At 39.2% G+C, this 19,637-nt stretch overlaps 2 protein-coding genes across 3 annotated transcripts in view; one reads left to right on the forward strand and one right to left on the reverse strand.

The window, feature by feature from the left end:
- The window catches only part of LOC126373959 (uncharacterized), a 650,308-nt gene that overhangs the window by 369,932 nt on the left and 260,739 nt on the right, over positions 1 to 19,637 (reverse strand). The gene's annotated exons all lie outside the window — the stretch shown is intronic.
- LOC126373965 (potassium voltage-gated channel protein Shaw-like) overlaps positions 7,501 to 19,637 on the forward strand; it is a 320,695-nt gene continuing 308,558 nt past the window's right edge. Inside the window, exons 1-2 of one of the 2 annotated variants that reach the window (XM_050020369.1) lie at positions 7,541 to 7,575; positions 7,742 to 7,794. In XM_050020369.1, the coding sequence (XP_049876326.1) occupies positions 7,751 to 7,794 (44 nt within the window). In that variant the 5' untranslated portion in view covers positions 7,541 to 7,575; positions 7,742 to 7,750. Of the gene's footprint in view, positions 7,795 to 19,637 lie in introns of both variants that reach the window. The other variant, XM_050020368.1, reaches the window with a different exon arrangement.

Consider the following 19,637-nt stretch of genomic DNA (forward strand, 5'->3'; position numbering starts at 1 on the left):
TCATATCGACAACATTGAAATTGTTCGAGTTTCGTCATCGTTAGATAAGGAGTTCGTATCTTTGCGAGGATTATCTATCTAGATGAAATGGTTACATTGACCTGTTTTTTTATAGAAACTGATACCTATTTTATTTATTTTACCCCTATACCGACCTCGCCACGTGCTCGACGATTTCCCTCAATCAGCGCTTGTCGCCATCTACCCGCTAGAGTCGATTAATTCTTTCAAATATTTTTCCTCTCAGACGACGGCGACGCCCTGAATCGAGGTTCGCGCCCAACTGGGCACCCTCAGGCCTGTTGTCTTAAACGTTGTGCCGGGTGAGAGGCTTCAGCGCTCCCCATTTGTCCGGTAAGTAGTTAATGCTATCTGCGGCAAATCTACAATAAGTCACGACAAAAAAAATATTTCATTCAATCATCATCACCACTTTCATTGTGGTCATGTGGTACACAGGCTTGCTTCTCAAACGGGGAGCGCCGGTTCGAATCCCGGTACCGTACCACACCCCGGACACTTCATACATACAACCTCGTTTTACACAGACACATTGACAATATCGTACACGCGCATCTGTGTGTATGACGTCTGACACCATACGATTCAAGTCTAAACTATGGTCGAGGGGGGGTGAGGTAAACCTAGCTCAGACGCTGGTGGGGAGCGGAGAGTTGTCGTTTTATACGTAGTATTATTCCTTATTCTATGACCGGACTTGCACCAATGAGTTATTAATTTATTTCAAGTGCAGTTTTCACTAGCACAGTTGGCTCAACCATTATAGATGGCGATACGGCTCACCGCCTATCACGTTGGTCTAACAGAAAGCTCGGTGAAGTGTGGGTACTTAGTTCATCTTGCGATGGTTGCACTCTGACGAACCCGGATATCGTGAGTTTATGTTATGTTACCAAACAAGAAAAAATCTACTAACATTCTAAATCATATTTGCAACTATTTAATTATATTTATTGTTAAATTACCATTAAGGCATCGCTTGAATACAAAATAATTAATGAATACATTAGCATCCCAATTAGCCAAGTTAATCTTAATTAATTGAAGTACAATTAATGTGCTTAATTAAGTAATTTAGCGGTTAACAAAAACCTTGAGTAAGTTTTGATTGCAAAATCATTTTAAAATTCAAAATATTTGGAAACCTTACTCACCCTTGTCAATGTCAAAATTTTTAAAATTAGTTTTCGGTCAAACTCGTAATAAATCATACGAAATCTGTGTCGTGTGAGCAGAATATAACATGACATCACGCCTGTATTTCCAAAGGGGTAGCCAGAGGTGTATATTTTACTCACTCCTCGCCAGCTTTTTTTTTTTTTGAATTTTTCTTAGTCTTACAAGAATCCTGTTATAGCCTATACTAGTCATTTTCCTTAAGTGATCTCCAACGAGCATTAAAAGGTCTTCAAGATAAGTATTAGAATTAATTTAAGGCATTACTTTGGGGTGGAGTTATTGCTTAGGCGAAGTTTGGGCATTAGGAAGGGTTGCGCTAAGAAATTGCTTTTTGACCTAGTTAGACCTGAGGCTTTAGTCTCCGCCTGATGGCTCTAGTTTGGGTTAAAACTTAACGGTAGTAAGAGGACTAACGAACGTTACTCAGAATTAGAATTAGTTTTTTTTTATTAGGGACGAAAAACAGCTGTACAAAACTTATTACAATAAGGTCTTAAAACTAGTGTTAAAACTATGTACTGCCAACAACATCATCCACAGATTACATTTATTCAACGTTATTATAATGGATAAACTTGTTGAAGGTCAATGTAACATTTTTGAATTTACGTCATTTCGCAAGTTATTATGGCTGAGGAGAAGAAATGACAAGAAACTGGAACAGCAACACATCTTAAACATTGTAACATATTTAATACCACACGTTTTTATCATTTAGGTAATCATTAATCTTATAATAAGCTTTTTTTACATGAAGTAACTAGACTGACAGATCAAATTTTCATGTTATTGATGTTGTGATAATAATATGGTGTAACTTTCACTGCTCAGAAAATACATATAACAGCCTCCGTGGTCTAGTAGATAGAGCGTTAGGCTCACGATCTGGAGGTCCGGGTTCGATTCCCGATGGGGACATTGTCGAAATCACTTTGTGAGACTGTCCTTTGTTTGGTAAGGACTGTTCAGGCTTGAATCACCTGTTTCCGTGCTTCGGAGGGCACGTTAAGCCATTGGTCCCGGCTATTAGCCGTAAAAAAAACCTCCACCAACCCGCATTAGAGCAGCTTGGTGGAGTATGCTCCATACCCCCTCCGGTTGATTGAGGGGAGGCCTGTGCCCAGCAGTGGGACGTATATAGGCTGTTTATACAGGTGCTCCCGTAAGTAATGGATCAAACGTAAGTGGAAGATATCTCACGTAATAATCTAACGAAAACTTAGTCACTAACTTAGTTAGTTTTTATTTATTAAAAACCAAACATATATAAAACATAAACAGCCTATATACGTCCGACTGCTGGGCACAGGCCTCCCCTCAATCAACCGGAGGGGGTATGGAGCATACTCCACCACGCTGCTCCACTGCGGGTTGGTGGAGGCCAAAAAACCAAAATAATACACAAATTCTTAGCCGACTGCGGCGAAGCAAAAGGAGGTGTAAGTATTTGAGCGCGTCTGTTCCAACCTAACTTCTAAACTACCTGTCAGAATTTAACGAATGAGATGTCACTAGAATCGTCTTAATTGTTCGGTGGTTATAGGCTATGTGACGTCATGCTTAATTCAATGTGGCGCCCTCTAGAGGACATAAACTGACGATGAACAAAATGCCAATCTGCCCTGTGTGCGTCAAGCTAGCGGCCTCAAAAAAAAATGGGCACGAAAAAATAATTTGACTATACCAAAAAATAGTATTCTTATTGAAAAAAATAGTACCTGTTGTAAAAAAATTAGTACCATCACGGTTCTGGATTTATAGCCATGTTTTATTGCACTTGCTAGCTTGACGGTGAGCGAAATTTGGTGAGAGTTAACGACAAGGTCTTTCGCTTTGGTTTAAACGCCAAAAAAATAGTACCGAAATAGTACTCACCCCCTGCAAAATACCGAAATTAGTACTTCAACGGTTCCAAAGTTATAAAGGCAGTTCTTTGATCCCGCTGGCTTGACGTTTTGAAAGCGAAAGCGAAAGACCTTGTCGTTAACTCTCGCCAAATTTCGCTCACCGTCAAGCTAGCAAGTGCAATAAATTATGACTATAAATCCAGAACCGTGATGGTACTAATTTTTTTACAACAGGTACTATTTTTTTCAATAAGAGTACTAATTTTTGGTATGGTCAAATTATTTTTTCGTGCCCATTTTTTTTGAGGCCGCTAGCTTGACGCACACATCTGCCCTAAGATTTTGTATTTCATCGATTACTTTCGCCATAGAGGCAGCCAATCACCTCGCGACAACAAACCTTTCAGAACCCCGATACCAACCCCGCCTGGTCGACAATTTCTCTCATTCACAGCTTACCGTTATCGACCCACTAGGGTCGATTAAATCTTGCAAATATTTTCCTCTCAGACGACGCCCTGAGCCGAGGTTCCCGCCCAACTGGGCACCCTTAGGCCTGTTGTCTTAAACGTTGTACCGGGTGAGAGCCTTCAGCGCTCCCCATATGTCCGGCCAAGTAGTTAATGCCATCTGCGGCAAATCTAGAAATCAGCTAGTTTTCCACGGCTATTCGGGTTGTTAGGAAACATATATTTTATGTAAAAAATGATGATTTAAAGTGTGTGATGTTACCAACAGAATAAAGATATTTTTGAGTTTGAGTTTACAAGGGATCTAGACTTCACCCATCAAACTGACAAAGCCCGAAAACAACCATTATCAAACTTCAACCACTAAGAAGCGACAGAACCCTTTCAGCAAAGTATACTTAAGTAAATTTCACAATATTATACATACATACATAAACTCACGCCTATTTCCCACCGGGGTAAGCAGAGACTATAGAATTCCATTTGCTTCGATCCTGACACACTTCTCTTGCTTCCTCCACATTCATCAACGCTTCATACACGCACGCCGGTTCAGAGTAGATCGTATTAAACCTTTTCTAAGGACATCTCCAATTTGGTCATCGTAAGTCCTTCTCGGTTTGACAATCTCATATTATTGCTTAATTATTTATTAACAAGACGACTGTTTGCAAACTTCCCCTACCAGTTCCTACGCTCAGTCCATTTACAGAGTAATGAGGAGTAATTAACTAAATTGGATTTGTTTAATTATGTAAAGATGGAGTGTGGAGTATCTTCTTTAATCTGCGAGAGGATTTAAAGTGGAGGCGACTCTTTTTTATATAAGTATTTCACTGTAATACTGGGATTAGGCTGGTTTTCCCTTCACGGGTGTGGAAGGTCAGTCAGGCAGTGTCCGGGTGAGAGCCTTCAGCGCTCCCCATTTGTCCGGCCAAGTAGTTAATGCCATCTGCGGCAAATCTACAATAAGTCACGTCAAAAAAAAAGTCAGGCAGTCGCTTCTGTAAAAAATCGGACCTATGAAATCTTCAGATTAGGTAAACGGACCCTGTGAAAAACTGGATTATTATTATTGCGTATCCTCGTAACGCCGAAGCATAATTACGATTTCGAAGCAATAAACGACGGTGGTACCTTGAAAAGGACCAAATTTTTGTAGTCGTAAAGGCCGAGCACTTCAGGTACAAATTTTAAAGTGTTAGAGTTATCCGATCGGGTTCAAATTAAGTGGAGACCTATGTAAGGATGAATAGAAGACATTTTTGAAAAAAATACGTTTTTTTTTAGTTCTTCCAGAAGGACTCCCGGTTTGAGTCACTACTTTTAGTAAAATTTGAAAAATATTATTATTATAAAGGGTTATGTATTTTTTCATTAACATACATACCTATTTGTACGTCATAAATATGTGTATATACTTACATATTTAAATATAAAATAAGTTATGAGTTTTAGTTTTTATGATGTAGTTTGTGATTAGTCCCTCTGGAAGTACATTAGGTTTATATTATTAGGAAAAAGAATAATTCATGGTGTCAGTTTAGATCATCATTAGAAGGAAAAAGGAAATAAAATGAAGACGGTAGTTTTTTTTAATCATAAGATCACGTAAGCAAGTCAGTCTATATCGGTATGATTTAATCACATATAACAATTTAAAAAACTTTTTGAAAAATATCCGGACATGACACCTAAAGTCCCTTGCAAAGGACTAAAAAAGTTTGCTTTCATATTGCTAACGATATCGATACAAAATTGATAAAATAACTATGTCATGTTGTTGATTATTATCTTACCTGCGATTTCTGAAAATAATGTGTATGAAAAACTACGAAATTCGATTATTAACTTGATTTTTTTTTACCTCGTCGCCGTGTGCGCGCCATCTTTACCAATAAAATGACAAATTACGACAAGTGATACATATTTTTTTTTTATTAAAGCCACCTATTCACGAAATTGAATGAACTAGTTCATAGACAAAATACTTTTTTTCTCAATCGGCGCAAAGATTTGAATTAAATTGACAGGCAAAGTTTTGGTCCTTTTAAAAGTACCTTCGTTGATTATTAGAACAAACTATTTCAAAACCTTCGGCCTTTATGACTACAATTATTTGGTCCTTCTCAGAGGACCCCAGGGCTTACGAGGTTAAGGCAGACAAAAATAAAATATCCTGCGTGGATCATATATCCAACTTAAGCTCCCCTAACCAAGTCTCTGCCGCATCCGTCACACAATGCAGCCCGGCTATGCCACCCAAAAAATTGAAAAAAATTGGATAAAACCTGCTAAAAAATGGATAAGGCAATAATATTGGGGAAAGTGGCTCGAAAAACGAATTGATTGTGGTGTTGGTATCTGAAAAGAATGCAGGACAATGAACTCATGGTCTAGTTAGAGCGTTCGTCTCTCGATCTACAGGTCTTGATTCGATGTTTCAGATCGATTACATGTTCCATAAGGCACGCAATGGTTAACGCGCTCGGTCTGCGATTGTTGAAGTTAAACAACTCTCGCAAAGGCCCGTCATAGGATGGGTGACCACAAAAAAAAAGTTTTCATCTCGAGCTCCTCCGCGCTTCAGAAGCCACGTTAAGTCGTTGGTCCCGGCTGCATTAGCAGTCGTTAATAACCATCAATCCGCACTGGGCCCGCGTGATGGTTTAAGGCCCGATCTCCCTATCCATCCATAGGGGAGGCCCGTGCCCCAGCAGTGGGGACGTTAATGGGCTGATGATGATGAAGGCACGAAAAACTGTGGGCTAAATACATTTCGGACACTCCATACAAAAATCTCATTCTTACTGTGTGTCACCTAACGCGTAAGAGAGAGTGAGACTCCTACTTCCTCCTTCGCGGCTTACGGCCATTAAAGACTGACCCAGAGGGGGTGAGGTAGGCGCCCGATACGAATTGGTGCGGGGTGGAGAGTTACCACCGTTCTTGTTCATTTATTCTATGACTCTTATAAATGAAATCTTTGATACCAAGAGCGCATAACCTACATAAAGGTATATTTTATTCTTACAATAACTGTAGCAACGGATAGAAAAGGAAACCAATAAAAGAAATTGAATTGAAGCCATCGAAGTACTAGGCTACCAGGGCGCTATAAACATAAGGAGGATTGTTTATGTAACGCATTGGAATAGCGTTGAGAGCGTGGGGACTTGAAAGGCGCAAGGCACTGCAGTGCGTGCAACCTACAGGTGGGGGGGCTGTGTTGCCAACCTTTCGCAAAACTGTTCACATTTATTTATTAGATAACTACACATTTACACACACGGAATCGTATATTTTGACACGACATCTCAAAATCAAATCAAATCAAATATACTTATTGCACACAAAATACAAAACAACTCAAATGGACGATAGATACAGACACACATCACATCACATCACATTTATGTATTAAATAACTACTTGCTAATGAAATGCAATGCGAAATGATAAATATTTAAATGTTACAACATTTATTATTTTTAATTTAGGAGTGTAGAAAAAAAAAACTTAATGTGAACTTAAAATAACACTTCGTAGCAACGGAAACTACTAGTTGTCTTTGATTACTTGTGGCTATGACCACCCCAAGGGTATGCTTTTTTCTATGTAGTGAACTACATCTCATTTGAAAATTAATTGAATAAAACTCATACGTTTTTCGCTCCTTGGAGATACCTACCGGAATATATTTTTTCCAAAACAGGAAAGGAACACTTAAAAAGTATCATTTCTTGTTTCCGTTACCTTTTTATGAAGCTTTACTCTGTCATTTTAACGACAGCTTTTATCACATCATGTTGGATAAATTCCATTACAAATGTTCCGGGAATCCCAAAAAAAAAACAATAGCATTAATTTCGCACAGCTTTTCATATTCCTAATGTATACCGGGATACATACATTTTCCTCAACCCCGAGTGGGCAACACAGCATCCCGGTCCATCGCAGATTCAGTGCCGTGTTGTCGCTCGCATTGGACGGACGTTTTGCAGCGATTATACGCGAATCGGACCGGATACCACGCGAAAATCGTCAACAAAAATATCGTACGTTAATTTCAAGTTAAATTAATTTTCCTAAAAATGTTGCGCTCTCCTGGCAGGTTTTTTCGTTTGAATTTCGAAATTTTTCGTTTTTAACTCGCGTGTTCTTTTTTCAATTAGTGGGCTGTGATTGGACAGTGTTGTGAATATTCAAATGTCGAGTTTTTAGTGTTGAGCAATGGATGGGGAGAACCGGATTATTTTGAACGTTGGCGGAATAAGGTAAGAATGAACATTACATTTCATTAGCCCTATTATTTAGCGTCCGGAAGTTCATGTGTTACAACGTTTACTAGGCTATTGTTTTCATGATACCTACGTATTAACGTCATATGTTTGTACCTACCTTACTTAACCTGCTTTAACCTACTTACTTAATTCTTGATTTTTATAATTGTAAAAGGGTAAATAACTTAGCCACTATTAGGTGGAGACTTGTAATTAGCCTTTAGTTATTGTCTGGTTATAATGTTAGAAAATGTATATGGCCGTAAGTCTTCCTCAAAATAAATAAATAAAATAAATAAATAATTATCTATAGGTACTTATTTGTAATACTCTAGAATATTCTAGCATTACACTGATGAAATTCAGACATATCTATATATTTTAATAAGTATTTCGGTAGAATAGGTAGTGTTTTTTAAAACAAACACGATTCTGAGATTGGCTTCAAGTCAAAAGGCGGTTAGATTTTCTGTAATATCGTGTTATCTACGGGTTTTAAATAAATTGTACAATTTAGCTTTTAATATTGGAATATTTTTTGATAATATACAACTAATTATAAAGTAATACATACATAAACTCACACCCGTAATCCCTAATGGGGTGGGCAGAGCCACAAGCAATCAAAGACAACTTGCAGCCACTGTTGATACGGTGTCGTAAGCTGGATATGATGAACCTTATGGTGATAAGGGATCAGCCTATCGCCCATAACATTAGTCCATCATGTTAGAGGACACAATCCCTCTGTCGGTTTTTACGACATGCCCGGGAAGACAAGCAGCTGAACGTGTTCTATGTATAAGTAATATTTAAAAAAAAAGTAATATTTCTTAATATTACAGCTATATTGATCTTACACATAGATAATACAAATTGTATGGGTATAACGCAAGATTCGTGCCTCGTATGGCACGTTAAACGGTCGCTTCCGGCTACAATTTGCTTAAGGAAGCCAATTACATGAGCAATGTCAGGGGCTTTTCGCGGCTCAATAGTAACCCTGACACCAGGATTGATGAGGTCATAAAGCAAGTACGTGGTCATTACATGAGCCATGTCCCGGCCTTTGGCGGGTCAATAGTAACCCTGACACCAGGGTTGATGAGGTTAATTATGATTATTGGTCTCACAGCTCACATGGGCGAGGAAGTATGCGAGGCTAGGTAGTCACCCAGAAAATGTAGATCTTCAGGGTTTTGTCGGAGTAAAGTAGTAACGAAGTTAAGACATGTCGTAATTACGTATTGTCAGAATAAAGAAGTGTCGGATTTTCATATCGCCAAAGTAAAATCTTGTCGGATAACAGTTTGTCGGACTTCAGTTTATAACGTTAAAAAGGCCACTTCGAAACAATTCATCTAAAAAAGCAATATTGCTTTTTACATTGTTTGAGGTTTACGCGGTTATTATCATAATTAAAACACAGGGTTCTTACCGCGTTTTTGTCAGGGATATGAGACTCCCAGTTGCAATTGCCATGATCACGTCCCATCCCGTGATCATGGCACTTGCAACAGTGTTGAAATATCGGAAGTCTCATATATATTGCTTGACATTTGTGTGCATTGCGCACTTGCTTTTATGTGCGTAAATGTCAAACTGCAGTATTACAATTCAACTAGAATTGCTTCGAAGTGGCCTTTTTAAACCCCGGTATCGAATAAAAAAAAACAAAAGGAATCTCTTCATCTCCCTAGCGTTAACCTGCTTTCACGGGGTTCGATTACCCAATCTGAATATTTGACAGGTCCAGTTTTTTACAAAAGCTACTACCTGTCTAACCATCCAACTTGAAAGAAAATCCAGCCCAATAGGTCACGTACCTGTGAAACGCTTTTTTCGGGTATTGTGGCTACCTATCGATGTCAAATTCAAATTCAAAAATATCTTTATTCAGTTGGTAACATAGTTACACTTTGAATCGTCAATATTTACATAACGAACGTCTCATCCGTTTAAAACTACTGCAGCTTCTCACAACCTGTATAGCCGGGAAAAAGAAGCTGCAAGATGTGAAAATCATTTATGATCCACACATGAATTCGAAAAAAATTCAAAAACAAAACATACATAAACTTACGCCTATTTCCCACTGCGGTAAGAGAGACTATAGAATTCCATTTGGTTCGGTCATGACACACTTCTCTTGCTTGTTTCATACATCAAAAAAGTTTAAAATCATTGTTATAGGGCTTGACTCTCACTTTGAGATCGCATCAAAGTGAGAGTCATGTCTTCTTCCTACTGGCATAGAATAAGGAATAACACTTCGCATAGAACGGCAACCCTCCGCTTCCCGCAGCGTTTGAGCTAGGTTTACCTCACCCCCCTCGAACATAGTTTAGAATTGAATCGTATGACGTCAGACATCACACACACAGATGCGCGTGTATGATAACGCTAATGTATGGTGTCTGTGTTAAACGAGGTTAAAACACATAATAACGGGTTCTTACCGCGTTTAAATGGGGATATGAGACTCCCGATATTTCGACACTGTTGCAAGTGCCATGATCACGGGATGACTGATGAGATTGGAGTGGAGTAGGTAGATCCATAATTTTCTACGGGCAGACATATCTGTCTACCCTCTTTCTTTGCCGCTTGTTTATGTTTTTGATATCGGGAGTCTCATATCCCTATTTAAACGCGGTAAGAACCCGTTATTATGTGTTTTAATTATGATAATAACCGCGTAAACTTAAAACAATGTTTAAACGAGGTTGTTTGTATGAACTGTTGTGTGTGTTTCTGGGCTACCATAGCTTTAAAAACAACGAAAATCTGCAGAAGGTAAACAGTTAGGCCGGAAGAATGGATATCCAAATATATTTTTCTCAGCTTCAACCCTTTATTTCGTCTATAAAAGGGTTAGATGCCTTGCATCAATGGATATGGGTATGCCTAAGTGAACATTTGAAGTTGTAACACGTATTTGCGAGAAAAGAAAGGGATGGATCTTAAAAGAACGGTTTTGTATGTCTATACCCAGTTGCCTGATAGATATTTTGCGCTAAGGCTATTTTAATCTATACAGGATGTTAGTGACATCGTAACGAATACTGAGCGGGATGGTTCAGACCATGATTCTGAGTTGATATCAAGTGGAATCTCTTGTCGGAAAATTCATGATTCTTTTTTGTGTTTTTTAAATTATTATCTGTTCCATACTTTAGCGACGGAAAATCTCGATTAGGAATCATGGTCTGAATTAAGCCTCAAATTTTCGTTACGATGTCACTAACACCCTGTATATTTGTCTTCGTATTGTTTAGGAATGCGTTTTTTGCACACACATCGTTGCTTATGTCGCGAACTGAAGTATCTGTTTTTTTTTTGGCGAAACTGATTTGCACCTTTTACAATAGGCTAGTTCCCAACTTAGTCAAATCAGTTACTCTTTACTAAAGCGTTTTTTACTAAATTACTATGGAATACGGATAACGGCCTCCGTGGTCCAGTGGTTGAGCGTTAGGCTCGCGATTCGGAGGTCCCGGGTTCGAATCCCTGTGGGGAAAAATCACAAAAAATACTTTGTGATCCCTAGTTTGGTTAGCACGTTACAGGCTCACCGTCCGAAAGTAAGATGATCCGTGCTTCGGAAGGCACGTTATGTTGGTCCCGCTACTTACAGATGTAAGTAAGTAGTCGTTGCATGAGTCATGTCAGGGGCCTTTGGCGGCTCAATAGTAACCCTGAAACCAGGGTTGATGAGGTTGGTACTCCAACTCTCAACCTACACGAGAGAAGAAGACTACGGAATTCGTATGAAAACGCACAGTGTTACGTCATACATTGAGGAGCTCGGTGGCGCAGCGGTTAACGCGCTCGGTCTGCGATTGTTGAAGTAAAGCAACTTTCGCAAAGGCCGGTCATAGGATGAGTGACCACAAAAAAAAATACATCTCTAGCTCCTCCGTGCTTCACAACACAAGGGACCTAAACCAATGTATGTCGAATTCATGTTTGGATCATAGATGATTCACGTGCTTAGCGATGAAGGAAAATATAGTGACGAAACCCACGTTCCCGGAAATGTATGTTCGGAGGTATGTGATCTAACCTGTATTGGGGTGGTTTTCCCCTCGCAGATTGGAAGGTCAGACAGGCAGTCGCTTCTGTAAAAGACCGGATCTGTTAAATCTTCAGGTTAGGTAAGCGGACCCTGTGAATACAGGATAATGAGTGATGACGAGTAGTCACTTTTGGCAGTTAGGCAATCGTAATGATGTAAATAGTCGATGCGTAATAATAACTCATGCGTTATTATTGACAAAAGCAAATTAACCGCGAAGCGAAAGCACTTGATCTGTTAGTGTTAACACAATTAATATAATTGAATTGGTAATGTTAGATCCATACAAATACGTACTGTTAGATAGAACGAATCTACAAGCAAAGAAGGTATATTATTTGTATATCATCATCATCATCATCCCATTAGCGTCCCCACTGCTGGAGCACGGGCCTTCCCTATGGATGGATAGGGAGATCGGGCCTTAAACCATCACGCGGGCCCAGTGCGAATTGATGGTTATTAACGACTGCTAATGCAGCCGGGACCAACTGCTTAACGTGCCTTCCGAAGCACGGAGGAGCTCGAGATGAAAACTTTTTTTTTTGTGGTCACCCATCCTATGACCGGCCTTTGCGAAAGTTGCTTAACTTCAACAATCGCAGACCGAGCGCGTTTACCGCTGCGCCACCGAGCTCCTCCTATATATGTATATCAACAGACATTCCATTCCTACGCTGGAGAAATAACATAACATGAAAAATAACTCATGACTATATTCACAGTCGGTCGTTGGTATGATAAAGCGCAAAAATCCAGTCAGTTTCTTGCAAAGTAATAAATTAACTGGTTGAATTTCTGGTTACAAGACCTCCTGGTCACATATCATTTCTGTAATAGACCAAAAACACCTACAAAAACATAAATTTTATAATTATGACAACTAATTGTTCATAATTTCCCACTGTTTACAAATAATTTGCTGCGCTTAGTGACTGCACTTTTTCTCTTTGATTATACATTCATTGCAAGACGAACTACAACGTGATAGGTGGTAAGCCACGACGCCAACCTCGGTTAGTGAAAACTCTTTATAACTCATTCATTCGCGTAAAGCGGAGCGGTGTGCAGAGGAGGCGCTGTTATAACAAACGTATGAGGATGTACTGAAGCGTTCACGGAGAACGTTTGTTCGCCCCGCGTGTCCCTGAACGAGGCATTAGTTGTGCTCCTATCTAGTTGAGCGATGGATCCAAATAATAACAAGAATAACAAGATAAGGAACTCGGATTTGTCAAGATGACATCCTAAGTTGTGACAGCCCGTCCCTGAGGTACGCAGGGCTCGCGTTGTTTCATTTTATATCCGCCTTTGCAGATTCCTATAGAGAGACAAAGAGACCAAATAAACCGACTGCGGGGTTAAAAAGGCCACGTAGAAGCAATTTATCAAAACAAGCAATATTTATATTTATCATTTGTTGAAATTGCGCACTTACTTTTTATATGCGCAAATGTCAAATAGTAATATTGCTTTTTATGAATTGTTTCGACGCGGCCTTTTTAGTATCCCTGTTCTTTGATATCTTTGTCTGTAGGTTTCTTTTGCCACATCCTGGGTCAAATGATGCGCATCATTAGTATTGTGCCGTTTATAAATACTATTTGGTTTTTTACAGTAGCGCCAGTCTGACCTTTTAACCTGAAGGGAAAACCAACCCAAGTACAGTTTAGGTCACCTACGACAATACAGTTTTCGGAAATGTGGGTTTCCTCGCGATGTCTTTTGCCCGGCTATAAAGGTTGTGATAAACTGAAATAGTTTTAGGCGGATGAGACGTTTGTTATGTAAAAATTTACGATTCAAAGTGTAACTATGTTCTTCATTATCAATTTAAGAGCCATGCTCTTGTCGGTCGGCATTTTCCATGCTACTTTTTTAGGGAAAAATAGGGCAGCTATGTTGGGTGTGTGTGTTGTATAGGGTAGCTATGTTACCTACTGAATAAAGATATATTTGAATTTGATGTTTCAACACCGCTGAGCACGTGATAATCGTTTTTGATCCAAACATGAATTCGAATATCATTGGTTCAAGCCCTTGTTGGGTTTGTACCTATGACCTAACAGTGAGAGTTAAGCCGTCTTTCAACTGGGCTACCATAGTTCTTGACTGAAAATTCCGTTGCATATTTATAGGTGACAAATCACCATAATAAAAATTATATATAAACATTTGTATGAGAACAACAGAGAATTCGTTAACGAATGCTAATCTATGGGATGACAACGATATCTACATATTCACACTGGAATTGACGCTCAGTCAGGGACGCAAACAGTTTTATGCAAATTTTCATCTCAGGGCAGTCCCTGAGTTGAAAATAGAGTCAGTTCTCTACTATTTCTTTGCAAATACAAACGAATGCTAATTTCCATGTTCATCAAAGATCACCACACATTTGGCTCATCCATAATTTCTCAGGACCCCGATACCGACATCGCTGGCATGGTCGACGATTTCCCTCAATCAGCGCTTATCGCTATCGATCCACTAGGGTCGATAAATTCTTTCAAATATTTTTCCTCTCAGACGACGCCCTGAGCCGAGGTTCGCGCTCAACTGGGCACCCTCAGGCCTGTTGTCTTAAACATTGTACCGGGTAAGAGCCTTCAGCGCTCTATCAAGTTGGTCTAACAGAAAGTTCGGTGACGCGTGGTTACTTAGTTCACCTTCCGATGGATGTAACCGTGACTACCCCTTTTTCGATATAGTCGTGAACTTGTGTTATGTTTACTACTTCTCTTTGACAAGTCTTCCGTAATAATGGTATATTATTAGATAGAGCGCTTGAACGATTGTCTTACCTCTCCACATTACAAGACCCAAAATTGTCAAGGCAAAAGGTTCCGTGGTTACAACCCAATTTGTCTATCTTCGTAATCACCTTTTCTATAATATAACTATACATGTATAGTTAAGTTATATGTTATAACTTAGATAGTGTTGTCCTCTCCAGCTTTGCGGCCATATTTTAAAATCCGGTCATGTAGTTATTATCCGAAATAAATCTACACTGATGCTAAAAAAATCAAAACCTGAAATAAAACCAAATAAAAGAATATAAACATCTTCTACAAACAAACGTATGTTCTATTGGTGTGCAATGTGCTATTTAATTGGATTTGATTTGAAAAGTGATATTTTTTAGATTTGTTTGTAGGAAGTAATTTCTGGAACTACAGAGCCGATTATGAAAATTATTTCACCAGTAGAGAGATACCAATGCTGAATTTTTAAGTACATTAAATTTATCATCACTAATTCTTGTCGGTGTAGCATACTCCATTCTTGTCTATCCAAGGCCAATTCCGTTCGCCTTCTCTTTAATCTGTTCCATGTAAGCCCTTCTTGGTCTTCCTCTTCTTCTCCATCCTTGTAACTTCCCTTTTATGATGTTTTTGATTAATTCGTCGTGTCCTTAAGTGGCCAATCAACTTGCCTCTTGTCCTCAATAACTCTCAATATCTGCCACTTTACCCTTACTTTTGCTAGGATTTCCTCATAAGTAACCCTTTCTGATTTTTTCCATCCTCCTCCAACACCACATATCAGAGGCCTGGCGTCTCCTTCTGTCTTTTGTGTCAGTGTTTAAATACATTATTGTACATAACATAACATAAACTGCCTATATACGTCCCACTGCTGGGCACAGGCCTCCCCTCAATCAACCGGAGGACATTCAGAATCAGAATCAGAATCATTTATTCAACGTAATTATCATGGATAAACTTGTTGAAGGTCAATGTAACATTTTGAATTTACGTCATTTCGCAAGGTGTTATGGCTGAGGAGAAGAAATGACAAGAAACTGCAACAGCAACACATCTTTTAAATCAATGAGGGTACATTACAAGTTATTAAGTAACTAGAGGAACACATTATTGTAAGTAATTATAATTATAAACAAACGTAATTTTATAAAGTAACAGAATTGTAGAAGAGAATTAAAATGGAATCTTGACTTTTAAGAGATGTAGTTACACATACATACATAAACATAAATTGCGGGTGCAATGACACAGATTACTTAATAGTTACTATGTAGTAAATACCTACATCTTTTTTATTATTATGTATTGATTTTTGATGGTTTATCGATAATGGAATGGTCTGGTAAATAGACATACATACTTCTTCTAATCGTGTGGGTTGTGAGGTGGAATACCAACCTCATCAACCCTGGTGTCAGGGTAACTATTGAGCCGCCAAAGGCCCCTGACGTGAGTCATGAAACGATTACTCACATCAGTAAATAGTAACCGGGACCAACAGCTTAACGTGCCTTCCGAAGCACGGATCGTCTTACTTTTGGACAATCAGGTGATCAGCTTGTATCCTAAGCAAACTAGGGATTACAAAGTGATTTTTGTGAAATATCCCCATCGGGATTCGAACCCAGGACCTCCGGATCGTGAGCCCAACGCTCAACCACTGGACCACGGAGGCCGTTACAAGGTAGTGGACGTCCTTCAGCAGTCAGCAGTCAACCCAAACATCGTATACTTACTTACATAGTATTCTATACTCCTTCTTACTCTATTGCGGTTTTCACGGCACGTTAGGCGCTGTATGGGTGACCAATTAGGGGCATTTATCTTGGGCTTTGGCTTTGAAGAGCATGTAAAATTAATGGTATAGTTCTCATGCCAAAAGGAACCCTCGGGTCTTCAAGAATTTGGGGCTTTTCGTTAAGTCTCTTCCTCATCAATGTGGGATAAGTAAGAGGCTAAATGTTGATTTTTGAACTAAGACATAGAATAAGGAATAATACTACGTATAGAACGGCAACTCTCCATATGCGTCTGAGCTAGGTTTACCTCGAAGACAGTTTAGACTTGAATCGTATAATGGCGTCAAACGTCACACACACATATGCGTCCCACTGCTGGGCACAGGCCTCCCCTCAATCAACCGGAGGGAGTATGGGGCATACTCCACCACGCTGCTCCACTGCGGGTTGGTGGAGGTGTTTTTACGGCTAATAGCCGGGACCAACGGTTTAACGTGCCCTCCGAAGCACGGAATCATCTTACTTTTTTGGACAATCAGGTGATTCAAACCTGAAAAGTCCTTACCAAACAAAGGACAGTCTCACAATGTCCCCATCGAGAATCGAACCCGGACCTCCAGATCGTGAGCCTAACGCTCTATCCTAGACCTCGGAGGCTGTTAACTGAATTGGTCATTTCTGTTTAATAGTATTAATTGTTTAGATTTTTCAATTACGAAAGCAACTATTACTATACTATACAGGCTATTCTATCGAGAGCCTATCGAATGTATTGTTTTTTTTTTCTTTAGAACTATCGATACGAGTTTGCATCACTAATGTGATGGTCTTTTCTGTTGACGTTGGCCCGTACGGCATCTCAACTGCAGCCAGAGGCAGCTCTAGTAATTAGCACACGTATTCACTAATGAGTCTGAACCATGTATATTTATTCCACGTACCGGGAAGAAAGGGTCTTATTAAATTATTACCCGGACATTTTACCTGGGTGGGGGGGATAATGGGACCACCCCCTGCTGTATACGCACTGTTGGCCGATAACGTTGTACGTCGCCTTTCTCCCTGCCTAATAACTCTTCTTCATAACATCACGCCTGAAAGGACATATTATACGTCTATATACTTTATTAAAAACACACACACACACACACACACACACACACACACACACACACACACACACACATGCACGCACGCACGCACGCACGCACGCACGCACGCACGCACGCACGCACGCGCACACACACACACATACACACACACACAAATTCTCGCTCTCGCTAGCTCTACCACCAACCTTCGCTTCACACAGCGCTTTGGAAATCCTCAAGGTAGGATACTACCTTGGTATACCATGTTAACATTAAAATAGGATTCAGGAAATTGTATTGAACGATAAGTAAGTTGCGCTATTTTATTATCTATGTTTTCTCCTCTTATCCTTGGATGGAACACTTTGTTAGGTACTATAGGAAATTAGGAATAATTTATTCGGTATTATTATTCACCCTTAGAGGAAAATCATTTTTTTGAATATTAATAAAGTAAAGCCACAAGTTGCTAAGGGGTCGGGCTTTTGATATTGCAGGAAAAAAAGGAATGTGGTTCCGTGCTTCGGAATGCACATTAAACCGTTGGTCCCGGGCGACTAGAACAAGCCTCCACCAATCAGCAGTGGAGTAACTTATTGGAGTAAATTCCATAACCCCGTGATTGATTGAATAGAGACATGGCTCAGCAGTGTAACATAATATATGACAATAAATACTTAATCAATTTTTACGGTTCAGAATTGCAAATGGAAAAATGGTACCCGTAAGCGCGCGGTTGTTTTATGCGATAAACGCGGCGTTACACGCAATGCGATTAACGCACACATCATTTTATATCAGGTAATATTTTTAATTTTTATTTAATTTATTTGAACCTTAAAATTATACATTTTTGCACATAACATTCTCTCGCCAAACTGACACCAGTTTGTTGGCGAGTACGCTCTGGCAATGTTTGATTATACTATGTACATAAATACCATATTTCATCTCTTGGTTACAACATTATGTATCACACTTTTCGATGACATTTTAAATTCAAGCAGTGCTTTTACTAATTTTGATTTAATTGCTTGTTTTGGCAGTAATAACTGCGCTTGTCGCTGCGTCAACCGCGTAAAACAATGGTTTGTTATTATATTACCTAATTTGAAATGATGTGCGTTAATCGCATTGCGTGTAACGCAGCGTTTATCGCATAAAACAACCGCGCGTTTAATAATAATATAATCATTTTGGGTTTTGTCGTTGTTAGACGGTCGTCTGCCTGTTTGTCCGTCTGTCCGTCAAGATACTTTTTCTCGGGGACGCGTGGAGATATCATATATATACATAAAAACCTTTCCTGCCTCCGTGGTCTAGTGGTTAGAGCGTTAGGCTCATGATCTGGAGGTCCGGACTTTTCAGGCTTGAATCAACTGTTTGTCTGAAAAAGTAAGATGATTCCGTGCTTCGGAGGGCACGGTAAGCCGTTGGTCCCGGCTATTAGCCGTAAAAAACACCTCCACCAACCCGCATTAGAGCAGCTTGGTGGAGTATGCTCCATACCCCCTCCGGTTGATTGAGGGGAGGCCTGTGCCCAGCAGTGGGACGTCTAGGCTGTTTATGTTATGTTTATGTACTTTTTCCCGAAGCAACCAGGGTTGCTAAAAATCAATCACATTGAATCAAAGAAAATGCAAGGGTCATACTCCGGTCATAAACTATTAACAGTGACGATTTCTTCTCGATATGAAAATAAGATAATTCTTCAATATCTTCAATATTTTGTGTACAGTCACGAGCATTAATATGTATACACTTTGGTACCATGTCATATCGACTTTTTTGACAAATTGAACTGTAAGTCTCACTAAATGTCAAATATGTTAGTGCGACAGAGTCCTAAAGTGGGTACATTATATTGCTCATGACTGTACAAGCAATATTTTGGAATGTATGCGATCATACCGAGCTGTCAGCTTACCACAATCGAATGTCCCCTTTTCCAATATTGCCGACAAATAATCGCTTACGTTATGACTTCGATTTAATATTATAAATAGAAAATCGTTCTTTTGATATAAAGTTATTAGATTTTTTTTATGTCATAAAAATGTTATATTTAATTATCATAAATAATAAATAAAATTAAATTCCGCGATAAATTGATGCAACCCCGTCAATTAAAACTGATGGTTGTCAACACAATATG

Source organism: Pectinophora gossypiella, chromosome 16, assembly GCF_024362695.1.
Source record: "Pectinophora gossypiella chromosome 16, ilPecGoss1.1, whole genome shotgun sequence".
NCBI classification, from domain to species: domain Eukaryota; kingdom Metazoa; phylum Arthropoda; class Insecta; order Lepidoptera; family Gelechiidae; genus Pectinophora; species Pectinophora gossypiella.